Source organism: Gekko japonicus, unplaced genomic scaffold (genome assembly GCF_001447785.1).
Source record: "Gekko japonicus isolate JY-2015 unplaced genomic scaffold, Gekko_japonicus_V1.1 scaffold913, whole genome shotgun sequence".
NCBI lineage: Eukaryota > Metazoa > Chordata > Lepidosauria > Squamata > Gekkonidae > Gekko > Gekko japonicus.
This window is the reverse complement of record NW_015175383.1, coordinates 751,790-776,813: the sequence shown is the minus strand read 5'-3', so window position 1 is coordinate 776,813 and position 25,024 is coordinate 751,790. Positions and strand designations below refer to the sequence as shown.

The window sequence follows — 25,024 nt, the reverse complement described above, 5'->3', positions numbered from 1 at the left end:
GTGATCGCCTGGGCCCGGGGGTGTAAATGTCAAGGTGCTCACCAGAGGGCTTACTGATCTAATGGCAGAAGAACTGCTATGGCCTAACTTAGAGAGTGCCAAGATGTAGAGAGATTCTGGTTTCGGCACATACTGCGAAGTTTCATGCAGCAGTTTGTAAAGTTCGCCATATACTGGTGGTTTAAGATTTTACATACACATATTACAGAATTTTTATAATTTTATCTGTTATTGTATTTAACTTGTATTTCCCCCTCTGTCCCCTTGACTCCTCCAAAGGGTGTTATATAAACTGAACAATCAGGAACCATTCAGTGGACGTCAACCCAGTGCCGGCAGCACTGCAGAGCCTGCAGCTGCTACCAGTGGTAGGACAACATCCATTTGCATTGCTGCCCATGTGGCTTGGTTACCGCTGACCCAGGGAATTCAAGCTGGTGCCTGGCATTTGGGCTGAGGGCTTGGCCTGAAGTACTGAAGGGCTGCTGCACAACAATAGCTGCTAGCCGTAGCATCAGCCAGGTTGCCTCAAGTCTCAGGAAACTTCATGCACTATTTCAGTGTTCTTTGTAACTGTATTAGTCTGCGGTGTCTCTCAGAAAGGCATGGACTCCAGGAACTCCTTTTGGGCAGGGTGGCCCACATTTTGGACTCATCAGATCTTGGAAGCTAAGCAGGGTCAGCCCTGGTTCATATTTGGATGAGAGACCACCAAGGAAGTCCAGGATTACTATGCAGAGGCAGGCAATGGCAAACCCACTGCTGAACGCGTCTTGATGACCCTACAGAGCCACCACAAGTCAGCTGTGATTTGATGGCATTTTACATACATGGGGGGAGAATATTTTCACATTTTTTGTCCTTGGTGTCCCTAAAATATATACAATCCTCTCCTTACCTGGCCCTGTTGCATAGAGCTGGGCACCACTTCACAATGAGATACCCTGATTATAACTGGAATACATTTAACTGGAATAAAATTGGACGATCCAAGCGGAAAGTGGCCAAGTGCTTGTCAATCATCCCAAAGCCTCTGCAACAGGCCCGGATACTGTATGGTGGCAACCTTCTTGTCCTTCTTTCTTGTAAAGAAGATTCCCATTCTACAGAATCTGGCCCTACTGCAAAGGCTGCGGGATGATTGTAAAGAAGGTGAGAGGCATATTTCCCTCTTGTTTTTAAAAAAGGAACATTAAAATCCAGAGACAGGCCAGGCTCACACAAACCACTGCCGTTATCTATTTATATCCATTTACTTCATTTGTATCCCGCCTTTCTCCCCAGTGGGGACCCAAAGTGGCTTACATCATTCTCCTCTCCTCCATTTTATCCTCACAACAACCCTGTGATGTAGGTTAGACTGAGAGTGTGTGACAGGCCAAAGGTCACTCAGTGAGCTTCCATAGCACGAGTGGGGATTTGAATGTGGGTCTCCCAGAGACTAGTTTGACATTCTTAACCACTACACCATACTGGCTCAGTTAGACAGAGAAGGCACTATTAATGAGTCCTGCACAGGAGAAATGCATTGCTGACATTCAGCTCCACTCACGCAGCAAAATGCCAGCCTTTTTGGTGTAGGGGTTAAGTGTGTGGACTCTAATCTAGGAGAACCGGGTTTGATTCCCCAGTCCTCCACTTGCAGCTGCTGGATGACCTTGGGCAAGCCATAGTTCTGTCAGAGCTGTTCTTGAAAGAGCAGTTCTTGAAAGAGCTCTCTCAGCCTCACCTCCCTCACAGGGTGTCTGTTGTGGAGAGGGGAAGGGAAAGGAAATTGTAAGCCACTCTGAGACTCCGAGTGAAGGATGGGGTATAAATCCAATCCTTCTCCTCTTCTTCCTCTCCTTCTTCTTTTGTTAGAAGCAAACACCCCAAACCACAAAAACAACTGCCTCCAAACTTCAAGACAACTTCAAAAAGTTGTTACTGTGGAAGGGAAACCATCACAGCTTGGTGCCAGTGATGGCTATACAAGCTCTTGAGTCACTTACTTACCTACCTTCCCTATTGTTTTCTAAACAAACAAAACCCAAGAGAACTCACCAGCTTTTCTAGCTCCATGATCCTCTTTTCCTGTTGATGGATGAGCTGATTCTTCATCTCCAGAACCTGTCTAAGGCTGTCCATGTCTTCCTCTAAGTGCTGGTAGGGAGCGAGTGCCACCTGAGGATGGAAAACAGCAATGAGAAAAAGGATCCTTAGGCTAGCCTGTGGGAGTTCTTTCTGCTAGTGAAGAGGAGAACATCCTTGGATGGGTGACTCTTCCCATCCACTAGGGGAGGGAGAGCTTCCAGAAGATTCTGGAATCTCCACTGGGAGGAGCCATCTTAGTTTGGAAGTCTCCACTGCTGAGGAACAAACTCAACCATACAAACATGACAACACTATCAATTTAATGGAGCAGTTAGGAGAATTATTGTAAGCTGCCATGATCCAAGAGGAAAGGTGGGATAGAAATGTTTTCATACTGGCTTCTAATTATGTCAACTACAGGGACCTTACCTCATATGGCTGAACGTAGGCCCGACCTACAGGGTTGCCAACCCTGTCTGATGTGAGAGCCAGTTTGGTGTAGTGGTTAAGAGTGTGGACTCTAATCTGAGAGAACCGGGTTTGATTCCCCACTCTTCCACATGCAACTGCTGGTGTAACCTTGGGTCAGTCATAAATTCTTTCAGAGCTGTTCTGCCAAGGGCAGTTCTTGAGAGAGCTCTCTCAGCCCCACCTACCTCACAGGGTGTCTGTTGTGGGGAGGGGAGGGGAGGGGAAGGGAAAGGGATTGTAAGCCGCTCTGAGACTCCTTTGGGTAGTGAAGGGCAGGGTATAAATCCTGTCTCTTCTTCTTGGGAAATACCTGAAGATTTGGGGAATGGGGTCTAGGGAGGGTGAAGTTTGGAGAGGGAAGGCCATATAGTCCACCCTCTAAAGCAGCCATCCCCCCCCCAGGGGAACTGACCTCTGTCACCTGGAGATCTCCAGCCCCCACCTGGAGGTTGGCAACTCTACCAACCCAGGATCAGTGGTAGCTTGTGAAGCATTTTACCACATGTAACTGGCTTCTGCTATGAAGCAACAATTCAGGGGGAGGATGAACCTGACATCCTTACCAGAGGGTGAAACAATTCAGCAGAAGAGGCACAGGCTCAGCTACTTTAACGCTGCTCAGGCAAGAGGTGCATGGCTGCTGCATATGGCCATTTGCACCCAGAACTCGCACAGATGGCAATTCTGGTGGCCACTACTGGATACTGCTATTCAACCGCTGTACAGCATCATGGCAGTGATGCAGCAGATGCCATGCCTCCACTATCTCCCGTGAGGGTGCTGGATCCCCTTCCTTGTACATTTTTAATACAAGTGTGGTCTGATGGTTCAAGTGTTGCACTAGGGTCTGGGGCCCCTGGGTTCAAATCCCCACTCTACTCAGTGGGTGACCTCGGACCAGTCTCTCTCTCTCTCTCTCTATGACTGACCTACTTCACAGGGTTGTTGTGAGGATAAATAGGGGAAGGGAGGGCCAGGCATGCCAACTTGAACTCTTTGGAGAAGGATGGAATAAAAATGCACTCCTTAGATCAAGAGCAGATCTATCTGGCAGCACACCTCTATGGGACTGGTCAGGCTCCTCCTCTTGACCAGAAATGATCCCCACAGTAAGTCCAACGTGTTAAAAGAACCAGATGTGATGTCCCTGTGCCTCAGCCTCCAAGAGGCAAGTGACCAGAGAGTTACAGCTAGATAGGCAGATCATGAAGCACCTTCCTGTTTACTCTTCTGTCACTGAACCCTTTGATGTGCAGATTGCAGCTCTTAGGGAAAACTCTTCCCTAAGATTTGATGACACTGCTCTGCATGAAATAGGTCTGAATTGGTTTAAAACTGACTCCAAGTAGTTGAAAGGACACATTTTTTTAACGCCTGCTAGAGCTGGACAGTTAGGAAATATTGAACCTGAACTGGAACTGAACCCAAGTTTTTAATAGTTGGATAACAATGATACCACATGCAATGTTCCCTCTAAGCTGTGGAGTCTTGTGAGCAAAAACTCTATTTTGTGAGCGACTAGCATTAAAGTTGTGAGCGAGTGATTTGTCTACTGCATAAATCAGTTTGCTCTGGAGCCCTCCTTCATGAGCGAAGATAAAAATGTGTGAGCCGGAGGCTAAAAAACTGTGAGCTAGCTCACCCTAACTCAGCTTAGAGGGAACACTGACCACATGTGAGAAAATGACAGCAAAGGAATGAGCAGTAGCTATTAAAGGGACAACAATTGAAAGGGTAACCTGTGAGTCAGCCCCTTTTTGGCACTATGTGAACTGGCATTTCCCTTTGGCAACGGCTGAAGCTGCACCCAGCTTTTTTTGGATCCTGCAAATGATTGTAAGGGCACTACTTCAGATCATGGAGGTTACTTATGTTAATTACTACTATGACATAAAGTGATAGATTCTCCCCCCCCCCCCCCCCCGGTGTTTTTAGAAATTATTTCCATGACATGACAAGGGAGTGTCTCAATTAGCTCTTGTTGGCTATTTGAATTTTAATTCGGTATTTTAAATTACGTACCCAATATTTACTTTTTCCTAAAGTGCTGAATGTTCCTTTTCTGATGTAGTTCAATTATTGTTACATAATTTTGTCTAAAAGCCTATGTGCTACAGAGACTTTCTTGAGTAAATGAATTTGTACAAATTACCTCTAGCTGTTCTTCAGTGTTTTTCTTTAACGCCTCTTCAAACCGTTTTGCTTTGTCCTTCAGAGTCTGGCTCTGAAAGGTGAGGGTATCTACCTGGTCCTGGAATGACAAAAGATGAATAATTGTAGGTGGCCTCTGAGAGAGACAGGAAGCCTTCAAAGGTAAATGAATCAACCGTGGGCTTGTCTGTTACAAGAATTGTTTTTATGTGCTCCTTCCCCACTGATCCTCCCCTCATGCACAACTCAGCTACTGAACATTTATTGGTTTCCAATACAGATCATCAGAGCTTTCACACATGCTGAATAATGCTTCCAGTCCACTTTCAATGCTCTTTGCAAATGGATTTTACTGTGTGAAACAGCAAAGTCCATGTGCAAACGATCACTAAAGTGCAATGAAAGTGGATTGAAAGTGTATTATTCAGTGTGTGCCAAAGCACTGGGCAGCAGAGCAAACTGCAGTCTGTTATCTTTCCTATGAATTAATGGCCCCCCCCCCCGAACCATAATACCAGTTTGTAGGTAAGGAAACAGCCCACAGTTCAGTTTTTCATACAACTTTGATATCACCGCAAACTGTAGTTTCACAGGGATCCAGAAATAGCCAAGTCATGTGAGAACCCAAGAATTTCAGGCTCTTCTTCTTGTACCTAAAAGCCAAGATTTGTTACGAGTGCAGCTGGAGAAAGTTCTTTTCAATCTCGTTGAACCAACAGAACCCAGTATTCATTTTTAAATTTAATTTCGATCCAGCTTTTCTTTTACAGAGCTCAAGGCTGTGTACACATCCAGGTAAAACCAGGCACATACCTGCTTCACTTCAGCAAGATTGCTGAGTCACGTACCTTTAAACTAAGTAATGACTATGAAGAGACAGAGCCAATTTTTTTTTTGTTTAAGAACATGCAAGACAGTATGACACACACAGGTATGACACAGGCATTATTTTTCATGGTGTACACACATATTTGTTCTAACCTTCTATTGACTCCACGTTTTTCAAGTGTTCGAAACAGCCTGAACACCTATAAAATTGGCTCACCAGAGGAAAAGGTAGTAGAAAATGCAACGATGCCTCTATCGTGGTACTTCAAACTTTCTGAGAAAAGTGATTGTTCGTCTGCTGCCAGCAATTTCAACAGCGTTCAAGCGCAACTAACTTTGAACTTCTGGGCTCTCCCCCGAAAGTGGTATAGCAGACCGCCATTTACATACTACAGCTGCGTTTCTCTGGCTTCTCTCTCTCTCTTTTTATTGATTTCTCTACTTGGCAACTTGTATTCTAGGGAATAATGGCTGAGATCACAGCCCTCTCACTGAAGAAGCCCAATCATCTGAGTTTATAGAACTATGCATGGGTAGAAAAAATGGATAACTCAGGCACCCAATGAAGTTTCTGGTTCAGTGTTTCTGGTTCAGATCGTTATTCCGACGTGAGCCTCACTCAGTGACCTTGCTCCAGTCACTCTCTCTCAACCTAACCTACCTTATAGGGTTGTAGTGAGGATAAAATGGAAGAAAGGAGAACTATTTATACCTCCTTGAGCTCCTTGGGGGAAAGGAAGGACAAAAACATGGTTCTTGGCCACAGCATCTCTGGGAATGATCCAGATTACTCAGAATGAATATGGACATAAATCTTGATCTATGGACATAGATGACTTTCCTCTGTACTTAGAAACAATGTTGTGTACCCGTTTATTGTATATAGTAAAGGTAAAGGTTCCCTTGCTCGAAAGCCAGTCGAATCCGACTCTAGGGTTGCGGTGCTCATCTCCGTTTCAAAGCCGAAGAGCCAGCGCATGACTAAACACGAAGGCGCACGGAACGCTGTTACCTTCCCACTGAAGTGGTACTTGCAATTTCTTGCTTTTGAACTGCTAGGTTGGCAGGAGCTGGAACTAGAGATGGGAGCTCACTCCGTCATGCGGCACACTCGGGTCTCGAACTCCTGAACTCCTGACCTTCCACAGCCTGCAGTTCAGCGTCTTAACCACTTGAGCCACCGCAATTCTTGTTAATTTCTCTTCTTGGATCATTCAAATTCTGATGCCCTTAATTTCTCTTCCATTTCAGTCAAAATGGTTTTGTTAGTTTTTGTTATGTAATTTTATGTAGCATTAACAATAATGTTTTAATTGGTTACAGTAAAGTAAAATATTATGGCTCTCCTTCTGGGAGCCCCCCAAAAATCTTCAGTGCCCAATAAGCTTACTTATTTAAAAGCTGTTGAGACCAGACCCACAGAAGCAAATAATGAACAGGAGTCCAGTGTTACTTTCAAGATAATCACATTTTTATTCCAGCACCCCCTTCTTCAGATGCAGCCAGTGGATCCTTGCTATACAGTCATTTAATGCAGAAGTACGAATAGAAACAAACAAGCTGCTCTGGGTGAGGGGCCCTGTCAGCAGCAATCGAGTGAGAGACATACTTGGCACACGGGGCTAGCCGGCAGGCAAGCTGGCAATCCAGGTGAAGGCTGCTCTTCTCTGAAACTGCTGGCAGCAGCGAAGCTGCACTTTTGCTCTTGCACTGGCTGGAAGGATTCCGTTTCTCCAGAGGAACTTTATAATGATCGAATCCTTGTGACAAATAATCAGGTTTTATAAGGAACGGAAGTCCTAACCTGGAGTGACAGGCGCAGCTTCTCAAAATTTTCTTCTAGTTCTCTCTTTTCCGCTTCGTGGGATGATTTCAGTTCTGGGGGGAGAGAGGGAGAAAAAAGAGGTGGGGGGGAATACTGCTTTGAGTAGTGATTTAAAGCTGGGCCCATGGTGCATGCATCACCCACAATACCCAGGGTTCATCCCCTTATAATGATGTTCAGTATTTCTGACAAGCATCCCACGAGTCTAATGCCTCAGCCAGCATGTCACTCCAGCGTGCCTCCCACTGAGTGTGCTTGGTACGGCTCTGCATCTACCATGGGAAGCCGAGCAACAGGCGGCAGCAGCAGCACAGTGGAGGTGAGCCAGGTGGGAGCACAAACCCACCTGTGGGTCCCCCTGGCCCTTTCTAGCCATGCTGCAAGCCTCCGGCACCTGCACCACCTGACCCATGCCACATGTCTATCATGTCCTATACCTGCTCAACCATCTATCAAGTCTTACACCTGCTCAAGCATCATTTTAGGTTTAAAAGCCAGGACTTACTTTAGGACCACAGCATAAAGGTTTCTTTGAACTGTGCCCAGCTGCAGCTGTCCATGCAGCAAGTCACACATGTGCTATGCTCAGCATATGGATCAGGTGATTTCCCCCCTGACACTACCCCAAGAGGACTGTAGTGGCAGGGAGAAAACTGGTCAGTTGCAATCTGAGCCGCTGGTTCTATGGAGACCTACCCAGTGGAACAGTGTATGGTGGCCTCTACACATTGGCCACAAGGCATGCCCTGCCTCTAGCAACGGGGTAGCTTCCTGTTCTCCTGTGCATTTGGCTGCCCCGTTCCTGGAGCCAGGGCATGCCTTGTGGCCAATGTGTAGAGGCCACCATACACTGTTCCACTGGGTAGGTCTCCATAGAACCAGCGGCTCAGATTGCAACTGAGTAGTTTTCTCCATGCCACTACATAGCCACTAGGCTTTTCTGTGTGTTTTGGCTTCACCTCTTATTTAATCCTCCCTGCGTTGCTGAGGGACGGAGGCAAGAGAAGAGCTGTTTGGGTCAGGCTTCAGCTCACCCCACTCGGTGGGCCTCCTCCACTCCCAACCCTCAGCATTCTGCATGCGTTGCACTCCTTACATAGCCCCTAGGCTTTTCTGTGCTGTGCACAGTGCGCCTGGCCCAGCTAGTCGCTCCATTCACAACCTGGCATGAGTGGGCATGTTTGGTGAGCTGGCCAGAGGCTTTCCACAGGCACCTGTGCCCACGGGCAACTTCCCCAGGCTGCCTGCAAGTGGGAAGCCGCTCGGCTTGGGGAGGTGGGGCCAAAGAGATTCCGCCTGCCGCACATGAGCAGCCAGCCATCCGTCCAGCAGCCCAGGTGGCACAGGAAGGAGCCCGCAGAAACAAGAAGGGAAAAAAACTGAACCTAAAAATAAACTCCAGAACCAAACAAAGGTTAGTGAAAAGGAGGGCCAATATTAAAACCTTTCCATAAAAAGAAGTACATGTATTTATTGATAATAACAAATTTAAAACATATATAGGGGCCCAATTACAACCAATGTATATAAAACATAACAATATCAAGAGCTTAAAAAGTTGACCTTACGCGTTTCGGCCAAATAGGCCTTCCTCAGAGGTCATACATATGTGGCAAGATGGTTAATAATTATATTCACATAAACACAATCAGAAATATATACAAAGTATATGCAAAGTAAAAAGCACTGCTTTTTACTTGTGAATACTGTGGGAACACAATCAAAGAAGGAAATTTTTGGACCATAAGTTTATTTTATAATCACTGGGCTAGTGATTGCACTTTAAAGGCCTTATATGCATATTTATCCTGTGCCTGGTGATTTTACTTCTGGACAATTTATTTTTACAGCAATTTACTTTATGGTCCTTATTGAATCTATACTTTGTATATATTTCTGATTGTGTTTATGTGAATATAATTATTAACCATCTTGCCACATATGTATGACCTCTGAGGAAGGCCTATTTGGCCGAAACGCGTAAGGTCAACTTTTTAAGCCCTTGATATTGTTATGTTTTATATACATTGGTTGTAATTGGGCTCCTATATATGTAATAAATACATTTACAGGAAGGAGCCCAACATGCTCTGGCCAGAGGAGGAGGAGGAGGAGGAAGCAGCGGTGGCAGGTAGAGTATTCTGGCCTGGTGCCTCGGCCAAGGGCAGCAGGCTGGCCCCAAAGGCACCGGCTGCGCAGAGTTTGGGGCCAAACCAGTCCTCCTCGCCCCTTATGGTTGCCAACTGTGGGCTGGGCAATCCCTGGAGACCTGGGGGAAGACCCTGGGGATAGCCCGCATTTGGGGAAGGAAGGGACCTCAGCAATGGGCATAATTACCCTACTATAGGCCCTTCTGGTCCACATTCAGACTGGTTTCTCCCCAGTTGCTTGTGGACCAGATCAGAGCCCTGGACAGGCTGGTTCTGGCCCCTGGGGCTGTATGTTTGACATGTCTGCCACCACATAGGAATGCTAAACACTTTAAGCTAGTGCCTGCATGTGATCTGAACAAAGAACTCACATGCTAAAGTTCTCCTTTGTACCTTCAGGATTTAGCATTGCAGGGAATCATTTGGCCATTAAGAGCCAAAGGCCAGACAACTATTCTGCAGATTAGGCACAAAGGCCTAATGTTCTGTAGGAGCTCAACATTTTGTGAATGTTAAGGTTATGTATAAGCTTAAGGGTTTAAATTCTCAGATAAATAGGATAAACTTTTCTTTCTCGTAAAGAGATAAGGGAAAACAAAATGATTAATTATTCTGAATTTGTTTTAATTAGAAATATCAAATAATATTCCCTTCCTGCCACCCAGACCACCACAAAATGAATATCCGAGTACTTGGGCAGAAGCAGCTAAGCGAATGTCAAATAAAATTATGGGGGAGGTCACTGTCCTTCCATGATTTTTATTAGTGGCATGAAATTTCAGTTGACTCTGAAGTGATTGGTGGTTTAATAACCTGCAGAGTTATTAAGCAGAATGATGTTAAAATTTAATAACTCAACTAATCGCTGCAAACAATGCCTCCATAAATAAAAACTGACTTGCTGATCAGCCAGTGCAATGCCATTTTCATCCACAAGAGGGTGTTCTAGACCTGCATAGAAAGCTGACAGTGCGCAATCCTAAACAGAGTTATGCCCTTCTAAATACATCGGAGCCAGTAGGTTTAGAAGTGTGTGACTCTGTTTAAGATTCCATTACTCTTGTCAGAATGAATGGTCTGTAAATCACACTGGAATTTCACCCCATAAGTATTTATATGTATGGAAGTAACGCCTGTTTAGGAAAGGAATGGTAATTAGGAAAAACAGATGACAGAGTCTGAGTGTATGTTGAGCGGATAACTCTGAACATCATTTGTTAGCTTTAATATAAATTCTGTCTAATAACTGCTTAATCACCCGGAAGTTTAACAGACGTTTAATCAATAGGAATCGATTTTCTCACGCTCAGAAGGGAAACAGATATGCATGTTTCTAATGAATGTCAGTACAACTTCAAACGGTATTTCCTTCCTGGAAAATACCCCCCCCCCACACACACACGTTTGCAAAACCTTTCCTGAATTACTGTGCCTTCTGCTACAGCTAGGGTTGCCAGCTCTGGGTTGGGAAATTCCTGGAGATTCTGGGGGGGGGGTGTGGAGCCTGGGGAGGGGAGGGGCCTCGGCAGGGAATACTGCCACAGAACCCACCCTCCAAAGCAGCCCTTTTCTCCGGGGAGCGGATCTGGGTCCTCTGGAGAGATCAACCGTGACAGCAGGAAATCTCCAGGTGCCACCCTACCTGCAGCTTGATCCTCCCCTCTCTGTTTCTCTGTTTCTCAGGGATCTTTGAATGGGCCTCCTTTGTCGTTTTTAACACTGCCCTGCCCACCTTACGGAGATGGCGCTCTCTAGCAGGGAAGTTGCCCTGGTGCCTATGGTAGGTAGAGAGCCAGTTTGGTGCCGATGGTAGGTAGAGAGCCAGTTTGGTGTAGTGGTTGTGTGCGAACTCTAATCTGGGAGAACCGGGTTTGAGCCCCCACTCCTCCACTTGCACCTGGCTGGATGACCTTGGGTCAGTCACAAGCTCTGGCACAGCTGTTCCTGAAAGAGTAGTTTGTATCTGAGTTCTCTCAGCCCCACCCACCTCTCAGCCAGTTTGCTGTAGTGGTTAAGTGCGCGGACTCTAATCTGGGAGAACCGGGTTTGATTCCCCACTCCTATACTTGCACCTGCTGATGTGACCTTGGGTCAGTCACAAGCTCTGGCACAGCTGTCCTTGAAAAAGAGCAGTTTGTGTCAGAGTTCTCTCAGCCCCACCCACCTCACAGGGTGTCTGTTGTGGGGAGGGGAAGGGAAAGGGGTTTGTAAGCCGCTCTGAGACTCCAAGTGAAGGGCGGGGTATAAATCCAATCTCCTCTTCTTCCTCTTCTTCTTCTTCTTCTTCTTCCTCTTCTTCTTCCTCTTCCTCTTCTTCTTCTTCTTCTTCTAGATCAGGCCACAATGGACCACGGAGGCACCACAGCACCTTTTAGGGTTTTAGCCTACTATGGGAGGGACCCCTGCTCAGTAGTCACGCACATGCTTTGCAGAAAGTCCCCAGTTAGACCCCTGTTGTCTCTCTCCACAAGGATCCCAGGTAGCATGACTGATAAAAGCCCTGCCGAAAACCTGGGAGAGTCACCACTGGCTAGGATAGCTTTTACTGAGCTAGGCAGATCCATGACAGGAAGCAGTGCGCAAACCTGTTTCATGTAGGTCACATGCCTTGCCTGTCATTGGTGTCGGCGGAAAGTGCCTTCAAGTCACAGTGGACTCCTGGCGACCCCATAGAGTTTTCAAGGCAAGAGGCATCCAGAGGTGGCTTTGCCATCGCCTGTCTCCACATCATGACCCTGGTCTCCCATCCAAATACTAGCCAGGGCCTACACAATGCTCCCTCTAAGGCTGTGGAGTCTTGTGAGCAAAAATCCTACTTTCTGAGCTACTGGCATTGAAGTTGTGAGCGAGCGATTTGGCTACTGCATAAATGAGTTTGCTCTGGAGCCATCCTTCCTGAGCTGAGACCAAAATGTGTGAGCCGGAGTCCAAAAACCTGTAAGCTAGCTCACACTAACTCAGCTTAGAGGGAACACCCTGCCTACCCTGCTTAGCTTCTGAGACCTGGCGAGATCTCAGCCCAGGCTTGCCCGCCCTTCCTTCTCTGTTTTTATGGTGACTCCTGTCTCCAGGGCCAGGACAACTCAGGCTTTGTGAAGGCTGCGAGATTTACCTTGGACACGGCTCTCGTATTCATCCTTAAGCCCTGCGACAGCAACCATGTGGTTATTTTCCATCTCTAACACGGTGGCTTCCTGGATTGCTGTGATGTCTTCCACCTGTTCAAACAACAAAGCCGATGTTGTTATACAAGATAAAAGGATGCACCCGGTTCAAAGAGCTCTCCTAGCAATGAGAAGGTGCTTGGCTGGGGAAGCCCACAAAGGAGAGCCAGTTTGGTGTAGTGGTTAAGTGTGCGGACTCTAATCTGGGAGAACCGGGTTTGATTCCCCACTTCTCCACATGAAGCCTGCTGGGTGACCCCTTGGGCCAGTCACAGTTCTCTCAGAACTCTCTCAGCCCCACCTACCTCACAGGGTGTCTGTTCTGGGGAGAGGAAGGGAAGGAGATTCTAAGCTGCTCTAAGGCTGCGATCACACACACCTTTAGATCTGACACAGATGCGAATGCCTGATGGATCTGAAGGGAGCAATCAGACAGCAACATCTGGGAAGCGTCCCACAGTTGTCATCAACCCGTGCTGCTCCGCCACGGAAGTGGAATGAAAAGATACCAGGGAACGTCCAGTAGGAAACGGGTTGCCCTGGGCCACGGACAGACTTTCCACTGTCTGATCGCTCAAACGCGCTCTCATGCCGTCGGGATGGTCTGATGAGGCCATCCCAACTCTGTGCCGTTGTTCCCCCCCCCCCTCATTATGCACATCATCGCATACGCCACAGGGTGCCCTCAGTGCAGAGGTGCGAATCCTTGTTTATGCAAAAGGGAAACCAACAGCAACCCCCCCCTCGACTCACCCGCAGTTGCTTCTGATCACACAGTGACGGGCTTAGCCCACAGCTTCAAAGGGTTGTGTGATCTCGCAACTGCATGTCAAATTCCTCCAGAGGAAATAGCCTCGCTTCCCCTCCGCTTCAACCTGCGCGTGTGACTGCAGCCTGAGACTCTGAGTGAAGGGCAGGGTATAAATCTCTTCTAGCCACTTGGGTTGGCCAGACCCCCCCCCCTGCTTAGTTTCAGCACAAGAAAGACATCCGGGGAATCCTTTTGTTTGCATTACTTAATCACTCGGAAAAGCTAGCTCAAGATCCGGGGCCTTTTATTTATTCATTGACTTTATTTATAGCTCGCCTTCTCACAGAGACTCAAGGCGGATAGCAGAATGTGTAGCGGTGCAATCAGACATCATAAGACAATGAACAGTACAATGGGTCTAGGATTACGGAGTCAGAAAACAATGCAAACAACAAATTACCTAAGGCAAGGTATACTATAAACAAAGAAAGGGAAATCACAAAGGTAGAAGACAATGCCATAAAAGGAAATGATACCTAGAATACAAGATCTCAAACCTATTTCTTATAGAAAGAGTATTTTTACACTCTTCCTTGGTGTTCCTAGACCCCATGCTAGCTTGGTCTGTCTCTTTTACTTGGTGAAGTTAGATCTGGATTTTTTTTCTTGGTGTAGGTCTAGTGCAAACACACAGCTACTGAACTGGTTGGGACTGAACAAGTGGTGAGAGAGCAAATGGGCAAGAGAGCAAATGGGCAGATGGCATGCACACACATTCAACACTAGCCTTCTTTCTGCCCCCCAAGTAGGAACATGAGCAAACCAAAAGTCACATGTTATCATGAAAGCCGGTGGGAGATGCAAGCCTAAGCACACTGGCTGACTACCTATATACCAGCTTTTCCAGGTATAAAACCAAGATCTCTGCAAAGGCTAGGGCACAGGTTGATGGGCCATTTCTAGAATTCTTTAAGAAACCAGAAAATTATGCAGGACAAACACTCGGTGTTATGGTTCAGACAGGATGTTGGTTAACCATTTGCTTGCTGAAGTGACAGATGTGGACACTGCTTCAACAATTGTTGATCTCAGGTCTTAATTGTAAAAACTGGGAAGGACTAATGGGTTGAATGCAATGACTTCCTCCTAATGAAGGAAGGGTTCCCCCCCCCCTTTCAGTCAAGGATTTCTCTGTTTAAGGAAGGCTTAGTGGAAGGGAGTCATTAGTTCTAATTTGGCAGAAAAAAGCAGAAGAAAGTCACTGGGCTGGACCCTGTGTTGATTTTTAATTTACAAAATGTGTTTTAAATTAGTTTATCTGTACCCTAAAATTTTGCCCCCCCCCCGCAAATAATGCTCCTGGACAGTAAGGCATTATTGTGTTTTACTAGACATTACCAGAAAAGAAAAGAAATACAGAGAACTACACCTCATTTTCTTTCTTACAAAAATACCAAGAGAAAAGGTAGAGGAACAAAGCAGTAATCTTAATAACCCTTTCATAAAGGATATGAAGATAATATCAGCCACAAATGAAGCACCGTATCCCCCAAATCTTTTAATGTCTGGTTCTACCCACTGCCAGTGACTGGAAGAAGTGAAGCCCACCTGCCCATGAGAGATAACAAGAAAGCTAAGTGTATAGGCTCGACCTGCCAAAATGCAGTCTGTATGTCATTTGCTAACTATGTGGCAAGGAAGACAATTGCAGGTGACCATTTTATACTTTTAGGTCAAACCTTTAAGCCCTGTACACAGGAGTCCCCTCCCCTCCCTGCACACTGACTGAATGTATGGAGAGAGAGAGAGAGCAGGAATGAGGAAAAATTTATGCGTTTTGCCCACTGGAACTAGATTCTCATCATATACAAGCACCCTTTCGGTGTTAGCTTTAGGGCTCCAAATGGGACAGTGCCGGGTCTCTATCATATCCCAAGCGGCACAGAATGGTGACGGTCTTGTGACTGACCTGTTCTTGGTGTCGAGTCTTGAGCCTGACAATCTGTGTCTGGTGTTCCTCTTGTAGACGCTCTATTTCAGCACTGTACTGTAACTGCAGTCGCTCTTCCAGCTCCTGGAGCTCTTCGTGCTGTTGCCAGCTGAGTTTCTTCAGCTCACCCTCAAGCCTCCTTTCCAGCTCCTCCTTCTCTTTTTGTAATTTCTCATATTTTGCTGCACTGAGGGCTGTAGAGAGAAGAGCCACCACATTTCAGTTCACAATTCAAGCTTTAACAAGAGCAGGCCTGAACCTTTTCAGACCCATCATCATGAGATGATGACGACGACGACAACAACAACAACAACGAAATTGCTACATTCAAAACCACATTGGAATTGCTACATGTCCAAGAAGTGCCCATGGTTCCTCTAGGGCTGACAGACATATTACCTGCCCCTTTGGTAGTTTTCTCTGCTCTTTAGTATTAGGTATTTGTTTAATATGGCAGTATTATAAGTTAGTGTAACACCTCTTGATTCCATACCATGTTCTATTCGATTGCACCCCTAACCCACGAAAAACCACTGGTGTTCTGCTTTAACCCTGCTAAGATTTGCTGCAATACTGTTCTAGCCCGCGCTGGTGTGAGCTACCAGCCTTGTCCCCTGCTCGCCGTCCACCCAGCGGTTCGAAAGCTTCGGCGAGTAGATAAAATGGGTACCACTCCTTAGAGAGGGTGGGCACACTAAACCCCTGTTGGGGAGGTGTTAGCCGGCGAATGGAATGTCCAGCTTGTAAGCCTGGAAAAAAGACCTCTTCAGCATTAAGAAGCTTGTAATGGGCCAATCCGGCCAGGCGGTGGCAGTGCGGCGCTACAACTCAAAGCAGCCCAGGAAGAATCAACATCATCAAGCCAAGCAGAAATGAATGCTGTCCGGAACACGTCTGAAGCCTACAGCTGAACAAAAATCCCCGTCGGCTGCAAATGTGTGCAATTTAAAGAATTATATGTTGTCCTCCCTTACCCCCCTATGAAATTGTTAGTCCCTTGTGTGAAACCGTGTAACTGTAAATCGCTCAGAGCCAGCAGCTCTGCCGGATCGAGCGATCAATAAATCGAAAGGCATTACTACTACTACTACTACTACTACTACTACTACTACTACTACTACTACTGTGCCTTAATCACCCATAACTCAATTCCTGACCCAATTCTGGTACCACTCATTAACCAAGTATTTTTTAAAATTATAAATTGCTCGTGTACTTTCACCTCCTATGATTGACCATGTTCAGATTTGCTAAGATTGGCTGATTTAGAAACGGGACAAAATCAGGAGATCCACTGTATTTGCAGACACTATCATCCTGAAACCCAAAATCTGCAGGTATCAGATAGTGCTTCCAAAGGTATTCTGTTTCCACAGGTGTATCCAGAATAAAAATGGAATGAAGCTGGTAAAAGCACAATGGAAATTAGAGCTTCCTACTTAAAAAAAAAAAGAAAGAACCCTAAGGTTATAAGTGATTAAAGTCGAACAGGAAATTCAAAGTTAGGAAAAATATGGTAGAGAGGAAACACATGCCTTGCAGTTGTATTAGGAATGTTCCCTCATGACCCTGTAAAGGGAGGTGAAGGGAAATCAGTATTTGACATATCAGATAGTGGATAAAGTCATGACAGAGAATTGTTACAGAAGGATTCCTTCACTGAAGCACTATGAGGACTAGAGTGGAGAGCTACCAGAGCTCCCGAGACAGAGTACTGAAGGATGAATTTTGGCATTGTGTGAAAATTCAGCATCCCAAGTAGGGCTGCCACCCTCCAAGTGGTGACTGGGGATCCCCTGGAATTACAGCTCATCTCCAGGCTACAGAGATCAGTTCCCCTGGAGACAACGGCTGCTTTGGAGGGTGGACTCTATGGTATTGTACCCCACTAATATACCTCCCCTCCAATGTTCCCTCTAAGCTGAGTTAGTGTGAGCTAGCTCACATTTTTTTAGCCTCCGGCTCACAGATTTTGGTTTTAGCTCAGGAAGGATGGTTCCAAAGCAAACTGATTTATGCAGCAGCCAAATCACCTGCTCACAACTTTAATGCTGGTAGCTCACAAAGCAGAATTTTTGCTCACAAGACTCCACAGCTTAGAGGGAACATTGCTCCCCTCCTCCAAAGGCTCCACTTCCTAATCTCCAGGCGTTTCTGAGGCTGAAGCTGGCAACCCTACTCCCCATCCTCAGATGGTGGGCGTGGGGCAGGGCCAACTTATCCGTCAGGCACAGTAGGCACATTGCCTAGGGCCCATGATACTTTTAGGGGTCCACAAAATGTTTTAATTTCTTTTAAAACTAGAAGGAAAAAACAAACTATTCAGTTCTGCTGTCTGAAGGGTGGTAACTTGGAGGGGCAGCGGGTGAGCTGCCCACCCCTTGAATGCAGCCACTCAAGATGGCAAAAGTATAAGCCTGCCTGTGCTCGCTTGTAGGAACTGAGTGGGAGACGCAGTACCTAAGCTAAGCCTCTAAATGAAAACACAGTAGTGGAGTCCTGGATGTGCAAATTGGTCCAGTGGAAGATACTGTTTGGTAGATGGTGGCGATAGTTACTACCCAGCAGGGCTCTTTTTGTAGAAAAAGCCCAGCAGGAACTCATTAGCATAATAGGCCACACCCAACAGCAGAGACCCATTAGCATATTAGACCACACCCCTGACAGCACAGCTCATTAGCGCATTAGGCTGCACCCCCATGTTACCAGAAGTGTGGTTATCCAGCCACACCCACCTTTTGCTTCTTATTCTATTTACCTTGTTTGTTGTCAAAACCCAGGGCTTTTTTGTAGCAGGAACTCCTTTGCATGTTAGGCCACACACCCCTAATGTAGCCAATCCTAATCAGTTTCTTCTGTTGGGTGTGGTCTATTATGCTAATGTGTTCCTGCTGGGTGTGGCCAACTTGGGAGCCAGCCGGAACTCCGTTCCTATGCGTTCCTGCCCAAAAATAGCCCTGCTACCCAGTTTGTTTTAGATACCCTCCTCCTAGGGTTGCCAGTCTCCAGGCAGGAGTGGGGTATCCCCTGATTTTGCAGGCTCCTGCCTGCTGCTGGACATGTGGCTGGCGGGGAAACCCCACCTCCAACAGGCACAACACCCACTCAATGTCCCTGATGTGATCACATCACGTGGAAGTGGCATCATCACACTGGGGATTTTGTCCTGTGATGCTCTGGTTTTTGGGTAAAACTCTATGGCCTGAGTCCAATTTTACCATAGAGTTACTGGCCCCCCCACTCCTGGAAAACTTCCTCCCACCCCCCACTGGCACGGCACGGGGTAAAGACCTGGCAACCCTAAGAGTAAGGGAAAGGGGTGGCATTGCCAAGTGGAGTCTTGGGTTTTTCCAACCTCCCAGGAACACTAAGGAATATAGGGCTTAAGAAAAGATAATCAAAATTCCTTTGGTTGGAAAAAATCAATGCACTAATTGGGTACACCAGTCAAGCCTACACCTGGCAATCCTGGGAGCATTTAGAGGGAGGTGGGCCTCGCACAATGCTCTAGGAATTCCTCCAATGACCATAGAGGTTGGGGAAATTCCTGGGGCATCATGGATATGGCAACAGGAAGTGAGATCTCTATGGCTGCAATGTCATCCCTCCTGTTTTCTCTTGCCGTGCAATCAACATGATCGGATTCTCACAGGGAGGACCAGAACATCCAAGGGTATGTAAGACTTGGGGGGGGGGGAGTTTCTACAGTCATGTTCTACAGCACCCTAATAGGGAGTCCAGGAGGTTGCCACACTGGACGAGGCATCAGCAAACTAAATCATTGTGCTTTTCTGGAAGCAAAACCTCCACGGTACCCTTCAAATTAACCAATGCTACAGAAAGATCTTAACACATGGTGACTGCAAAAATCACTGCACAGTGGGGAGGTGGTGGAGGTGTCTGCATCGATCTTTAACACAGTTCTAGATACACTGGAAGGTCATCTCTGAGCTAGTTACATGAATAAATAATGCAATAAAACATTCTCATCCAATCGCTACCCAAATGATGCAAAGATGTTTGGGCATCAGAGGTACAAACTCTGTTAGACTTTCCAACTTTTTGAAAAATTCACAATCCTTAATGGTTCTGTCCTTTAATGCTGGGAAGGGAAGATAACTTTGCAAAACCGGGATCCACTGCAAATCTTGACCCTTCAAAAAGAGCATAATGTGTTCCCTTTGGTCTTTTTTCTCAAAATTCCTTTTCCACTATGGGTTTCAATAAAGGGTTTCAATAAAGTGCTCCATGTTATATTCCATGTTGGCATCCATTGTGGTGTGAAACTACTGGAATAAAATCAAAACGGGCTCATACTGACAACTGGGGATTCATTATAACTGAAAACCACTCAAGCTTTAAATTGATACCATAATGAAACCTGCCTTTCAACAGTTTCTCTAATGAGACTGGCACAGGATGCAATAATATAGAACTAAAGTACGAAAACCAAAATCCATGAAGAAGAGTCACTTGAATGTGGCACTGGGGTCAGAATGAGGTTTTCTAAATCTGCACAATCACATATGCACATAAGCGATGACTATACAAATTAAGTGCAATTTTCATCTTAGTTTCTTGTAGCAGTAGTTCCTGAGCCCAACCATTAATTGATGGTCTGCTGTTGAACCAACTGATGGATTCTGGTTTGCAAACAGACCTGATCTTCACTTCTGGACTGCAAACAATCATCCAACAGAGTATAGGAGAACTGTCCAAAAAACAAGTTTTCACACAATGCTTTCCATACTAGCAGGCACAGAACTTATGCAGACTTCTCCTGATGAGGCAACTTTCTAATATGCTTGGTCTGTCACTATGTGCCTGCCAGAGCTGAGCGGCATAAGGCAGTGACATGAGTCTGAAATATGTTATAAGAATTTTCAGAATCTTGGGTTGAATTGTAAAAATAAATTTTCCAAAATGTAATATGGTTGGCATCAACCACAGTCAGGAAAATAGTATGCACGTTGTTACACACATGGACTTGAATATGCAAATATTCATCCGATCATGACATACTTTTCATGCTGCTTTTATTTGTCTACAAAATGCCCATGCCAGTTCTATATACAAGTTGTAGCTGACTTATAGCAACCCCAGCAAGGGGCTTTCAAGGCACATGCGAAGCAGAGATAGGATGACATGGCCTTCCTCTACAGAGTCTTCCTTGGTGGTCTTGTAGTATGAATGGGAATATAAAGATTTTCATATATAGGTTTTTTCTTCTTGATTGTTCATATTCATATTTCTCTGGTTTTTATAGATTTATTCTTTAAGTAATATTTTATTAGGATGTTAGAAAGGCCTGTTATATAGAAGGCTTTGCTCTTGTAGGTCTGATATTGTTAGCAGACAACATAATAGGTACAAAGTTCATGATTCTGTAGTTCTTAGGGCAAACCTTTCAATGTCTGGGTCAGATAAGATTTTAGTCTGATATGAAGAATCCTTGCCCATTATCATTTAGGTTAGGTTAAGTGAACACTTAGTTTGACGTAGATATATGTTTCTTTGTATCTGGCCAATCAGAGGATTATTACTCAAATTACCACTGTCTTTTGTAACCAATTATGCTGTTTGAATATTGTTTTCTTGATGATGTCAGTCCATGTATAAAATATCATGTATTTCCTGAATATGTTCAGAATATGCTCAAGGAGAAGATGAAGAAGAAAAAGAAGAAAGTTGTCAATTTTTGGTTAACTATTTGGTCTATTTGTTTTCCTATTAATTGAGGCATTTTTCCTGATTATGCTGAGAAGAAAGCAGTCAGTTTTGATGAGTCCTTTGGCCTAACTGTTTTCCATATTTCATTACAATAAAATACAAGAACTTCCTCCTCATTTGATTTCATTTTTGACATGGAATCTAATATGTACAACAGTCTTCCCTCCAAGTACCGACCCTACTTAGCTTCCGAGATCTGACAAGATTGGGCTATACCGTGCCGCCTTCCCTCCTCCAGTTCTACACAATGAAAGATAATGCCAACAACCGGTATAGCAGTATACCCTTTACAAACTACATATCTGTTAGCTGCAAAGGCCAGCCAGTTCCAAAGCAGCACCACTAAAAAGTTTAATGAAGCTGTGAAAAATAACACCCCCCCCCCACCTTAGACAAGAACAAGCTCAAGTCTCCTAAAGTACATATAAACATTTCAACAGTGACAGGAAACTCCACCTGTGACTCATAAAGCTATCAGAGTACGCAAACGAAAACAACATCCTATCAACATGGTGGGCCAGGATATTTGTTTTATTCCCATTAGATGTCTCACTTCTGGCTTAGAGGCCAAGTGTGACTTTCATACAAAACAACATTTACTGGACTGACAGGCTTCTCCAGGCACTTTCCATCACAACGTTTTTCTAGCACAAGCTGATAGAATTTCCCTTTCCGTGTGACCTACAGATAGAGGCCACTCAGAATGAGTTTCTGCTTGTAACAAGGAGGAAAAGAGAAATGTCACCAGTGGAACATTGCTTCTATCCCTCTCAGAGTGTATTGGCGCAAAGGTCAAGACCCATTGGCCCGGGCACGGCTCCATTCAAGGTCTCTATCCTCCAGAGGTGCATCAGACTGGATGGTGACACCAGAGAAGTCTCTTGCATAACTATGGGTTGAAGGGAAGATTTAGGTTTCATTCTTCTCTTTCGTATGCCATTTTTTTGGGTAACCTTGCGTGTTTACAATGTAATAATGTTGCTGAATATTGAGATATCGAGATGAAACTGGGTACACATGCTCAATACCCAATTATACATTCCCAGCTTGATTGCCAACATTATCCCCCTCACCTTATATTGTAGTGGACTATTTTCCTTGAAGAGCTAGATTCAACTCCATTAGTACTTTAGAGACTAGCTGTCTGATGAAGGGAGCTTTGACTCTTGAAAGCTTTTACCCCCAAAATCTTGTTTGTCTCCAAGAGCTCAAATCTAGCTCTTCTACTGCAGGCCAACAGGACTACGTTCCTGAAACTATCTTCTTTGAAGACGGTCTCTTTTGAGTGAATGTCTAATTTGGTAGTTCCTAACCTCTTTGAGTAGGAGGACCCCATTTTTAACATCAAAACATTTTGCAGATCCTCCAAATGATGGTAGTTGTACTGCTAGTATCCACTGACTGAGAAAATGCCTACTGACAAAAAGATCAAAATGGCAATGCTTAGTGTGCATATGGATTGGCAGCCCCCTTGCAATAACTCTGCAGCCCCTCTGGGGGCACATGCTCCCCAGGTTGGAGCCTGTCCCTGATCTTCTTGAGCCTGACACAGTAAAGTGGGTGTAACTACAAAATGGCTGCCATAGGAGAGACAGCTTTGTCACGCACCCACTGGGGCTGTCAAGCTCCGGATCAGGGTACTTTATCCCATCCACTGCTGTTGCCCACCACTGCTCTGAAAGGTGGCAGGAAAAATTACATCACTTCCATCACATCACTTCTGGTTAAAAAAAAAATGGAAGTGATATAGGATAGCTCCAGAAATCAATGGAAACTCTATGGTAAAACCGCTTTAATGGTTTTAAATTAACGTATTAAAATAGACTGGGAATGAGGGATGAGAAAGAGAAAACAGAAACAGCGTGGAGGCAGCTGTCACTGAAACAGTGTTGTCTGAATCTGCATAGCCAATCAGATCTTCAGTGGCCTGCTGCCTCTGAGCCCCACATGGCCCCACGCACTTGCTAAAAACACTTGGTAGGAACCAAGAAAGGTGTTGGCGGGCACCATGGGCAGCATGTTGGGAACCCCTGGTCTAACCTGTATCGACACTCCTGTTCTTTAAGATCAGCCAATAAAGCGAGGCTCAGGTCAGTGTTACAGGTGGATCCAGGCAGACATTCACTAAGACTGTGGTCACCCACACTAAATAATCGACTTTCAATCCACTTTCAGGGCACGCTCCAACTGGATTTGACTGTTTGCACTGGGCAAATCCACTTGGAAAGTGCACTGAAAGTGGATTGAAAGTGGATTATTTCGTGTGTGCGACCGCAGCCTAAAAGAACCTTTTCGATGCCTCTCCCCAAGCATTTTGGAATTCCCTCCCTTGGGAGGCTCACGTACCATCTGCTTTGCTTTCGTTAGGAAACAGGCAAACATTTTCCCCTTCCAACAAGTTTTCAGCCTATGTTCAGCCTTAGGTCAGTCCAGCCCCATAGCTAGGGAATTCTTTGGGAGGGGGCCTTGGGGGGGCCCGCCAGCTAATTAAATGGAAGTACAGTGCAGGTGGTAAGTTGGAGCACTTTGGGGGCAGCCCTGGAGGGAGGGGGCCCAGAAGAAACACAAGGGGGCCAGGCCCCATGGGCCCCATGTTAGCTACGGGCCTGGGTCAGTCATAAGTTCTCTCAGAGCTGTTCTCTCAAGGGCAGTTCTTGAGAGAGCTCTCTCAGCCCCACCTACCTCACAGGGTGTCTGTTGTGGGGAGGGGAAGGGAAAGGGATTGTAAGCCGCTCTGAGACTCCTTCGGGTAGCGAAGGGCAGGGTATAAATCCAATTTCTTCTCTTTCTCTCTTCTATGTTTATTGTGTTGTTTAGCTAAAATATGTGTTTCTCTGTTAACTGTTCTAATATGAAATGTTACTTCTATTTCTTAATTGTTAGTTAACCAGTTTTGATTCTTTAATAGAAATGTGAGATAAAATGTTTGCAGATAAATTAATAAGAAGAATGTATGGTGGGAGAAGGCATATTCAGGACACAGTTCTGTAGTGACCCCCAGCCCAATCCCGATTTCTCTCGCTCTCCAATTACAAAGAGGTTATGCAAGGATGTAAAGCACATAATACACTATCTCCCCTTTGGAAATGGCAAGAATTATTCCCTGGACTGCAAAAACTTGGGAGGTGACGCCAAACAGGGTGTGTGGGTCCCTCACCTGGTGTTAAGGACCAGACTGGCTCGCTATTTGTGAATCTAGTTGACCATCAGATCCTTAGGCCGATGAACAACAGACCTTCCTGACCATGCTGGACCTTATAGCAACATTTAAGTCGATTAACAATCAAGTGTTGCTTCAAAGGATGAAATGTTCGGGGTGGGTGGGTATGTGAGACAGCTTTGTCATGCATACAACATACCCCTTAAGTGGATGGGAATGTCATGGTAGAACCCATCATGTACACTGATACAGCTTCCATTCTTTGCATTGGGACTTGCACATCAGAAGTTCCCAGTGGGTTAGCCCCTTCTATGAATAATCAATAAGGCTGCAACACTTACGGAATGGTAAGCCCCACTGGGAGTAGGATTTTCTTTGCTTTAATTGACACTTACAGCAATAATGATCTGCTGTCTGTGGGAAGATTAACTCATATAATTGAGAAGACTGAAATAAAGTAGGCACAAATGTACCAGAAGTGCCTGTATAATGCAGTGATTGGATTAGTCCAACAATCCACAGTGGCACCACTAGAAGGAATAATAAAAGGAAAGGTCAGAGAAAACACGTTGTTATGGAAATATTGCAAAAAAACAACAACAACCAAGCAACTCCTTCTAAGGAATAGCTAATTCCCCCTCCACCTCCATGGTCAGAAAGGGCTCCTAAGTAGAACTTGCTTTCTTACAAAACAGTAGTAACACCTGTGGGCTGTTAGGCGTGTCTTGTCT

The 25,024-nt window shown here is 45.5% G+C and overlaps 1 protein-coding gene across 1 annotated transcript in view; it reads right to left on the bottom strand.

Annotated features, from left to right (window-relative positions):
• The window catches only part of MTUS2 (microtubule associated tumor suppressor candidate 2), a 60,222-nt gene that overhangs the window by 3,573 nt on the left and 31,625 nt on the right, over positions 1-25,024 (bottom strand). Inside the window, exons 3-7 of the mRNA XM_015425585.1 lie at positions 15,383-15,597; positions 12,611-12,716; positions 7,328-7,401; positions 4,697-4,795; positions 2,044-2,163 (exon numbers count right to left, since the gene is read on the bottom strand). Of these exons, the coding sequence (XP_015281071.1) occupies positions 2,044-2,163; positions 4,697-4,795; positions 7,328-7,401; positions 12,611-12,716; positions 15,383-15,597 (614 nt within the window). The remainder of the gene's footprint in view (positions 1-2,043; positions 2,164-4,696; positions 4,796-7,327; positions 7,402-12,610; positions 12,717-15,382; positions 15,598-25,024) is intronic.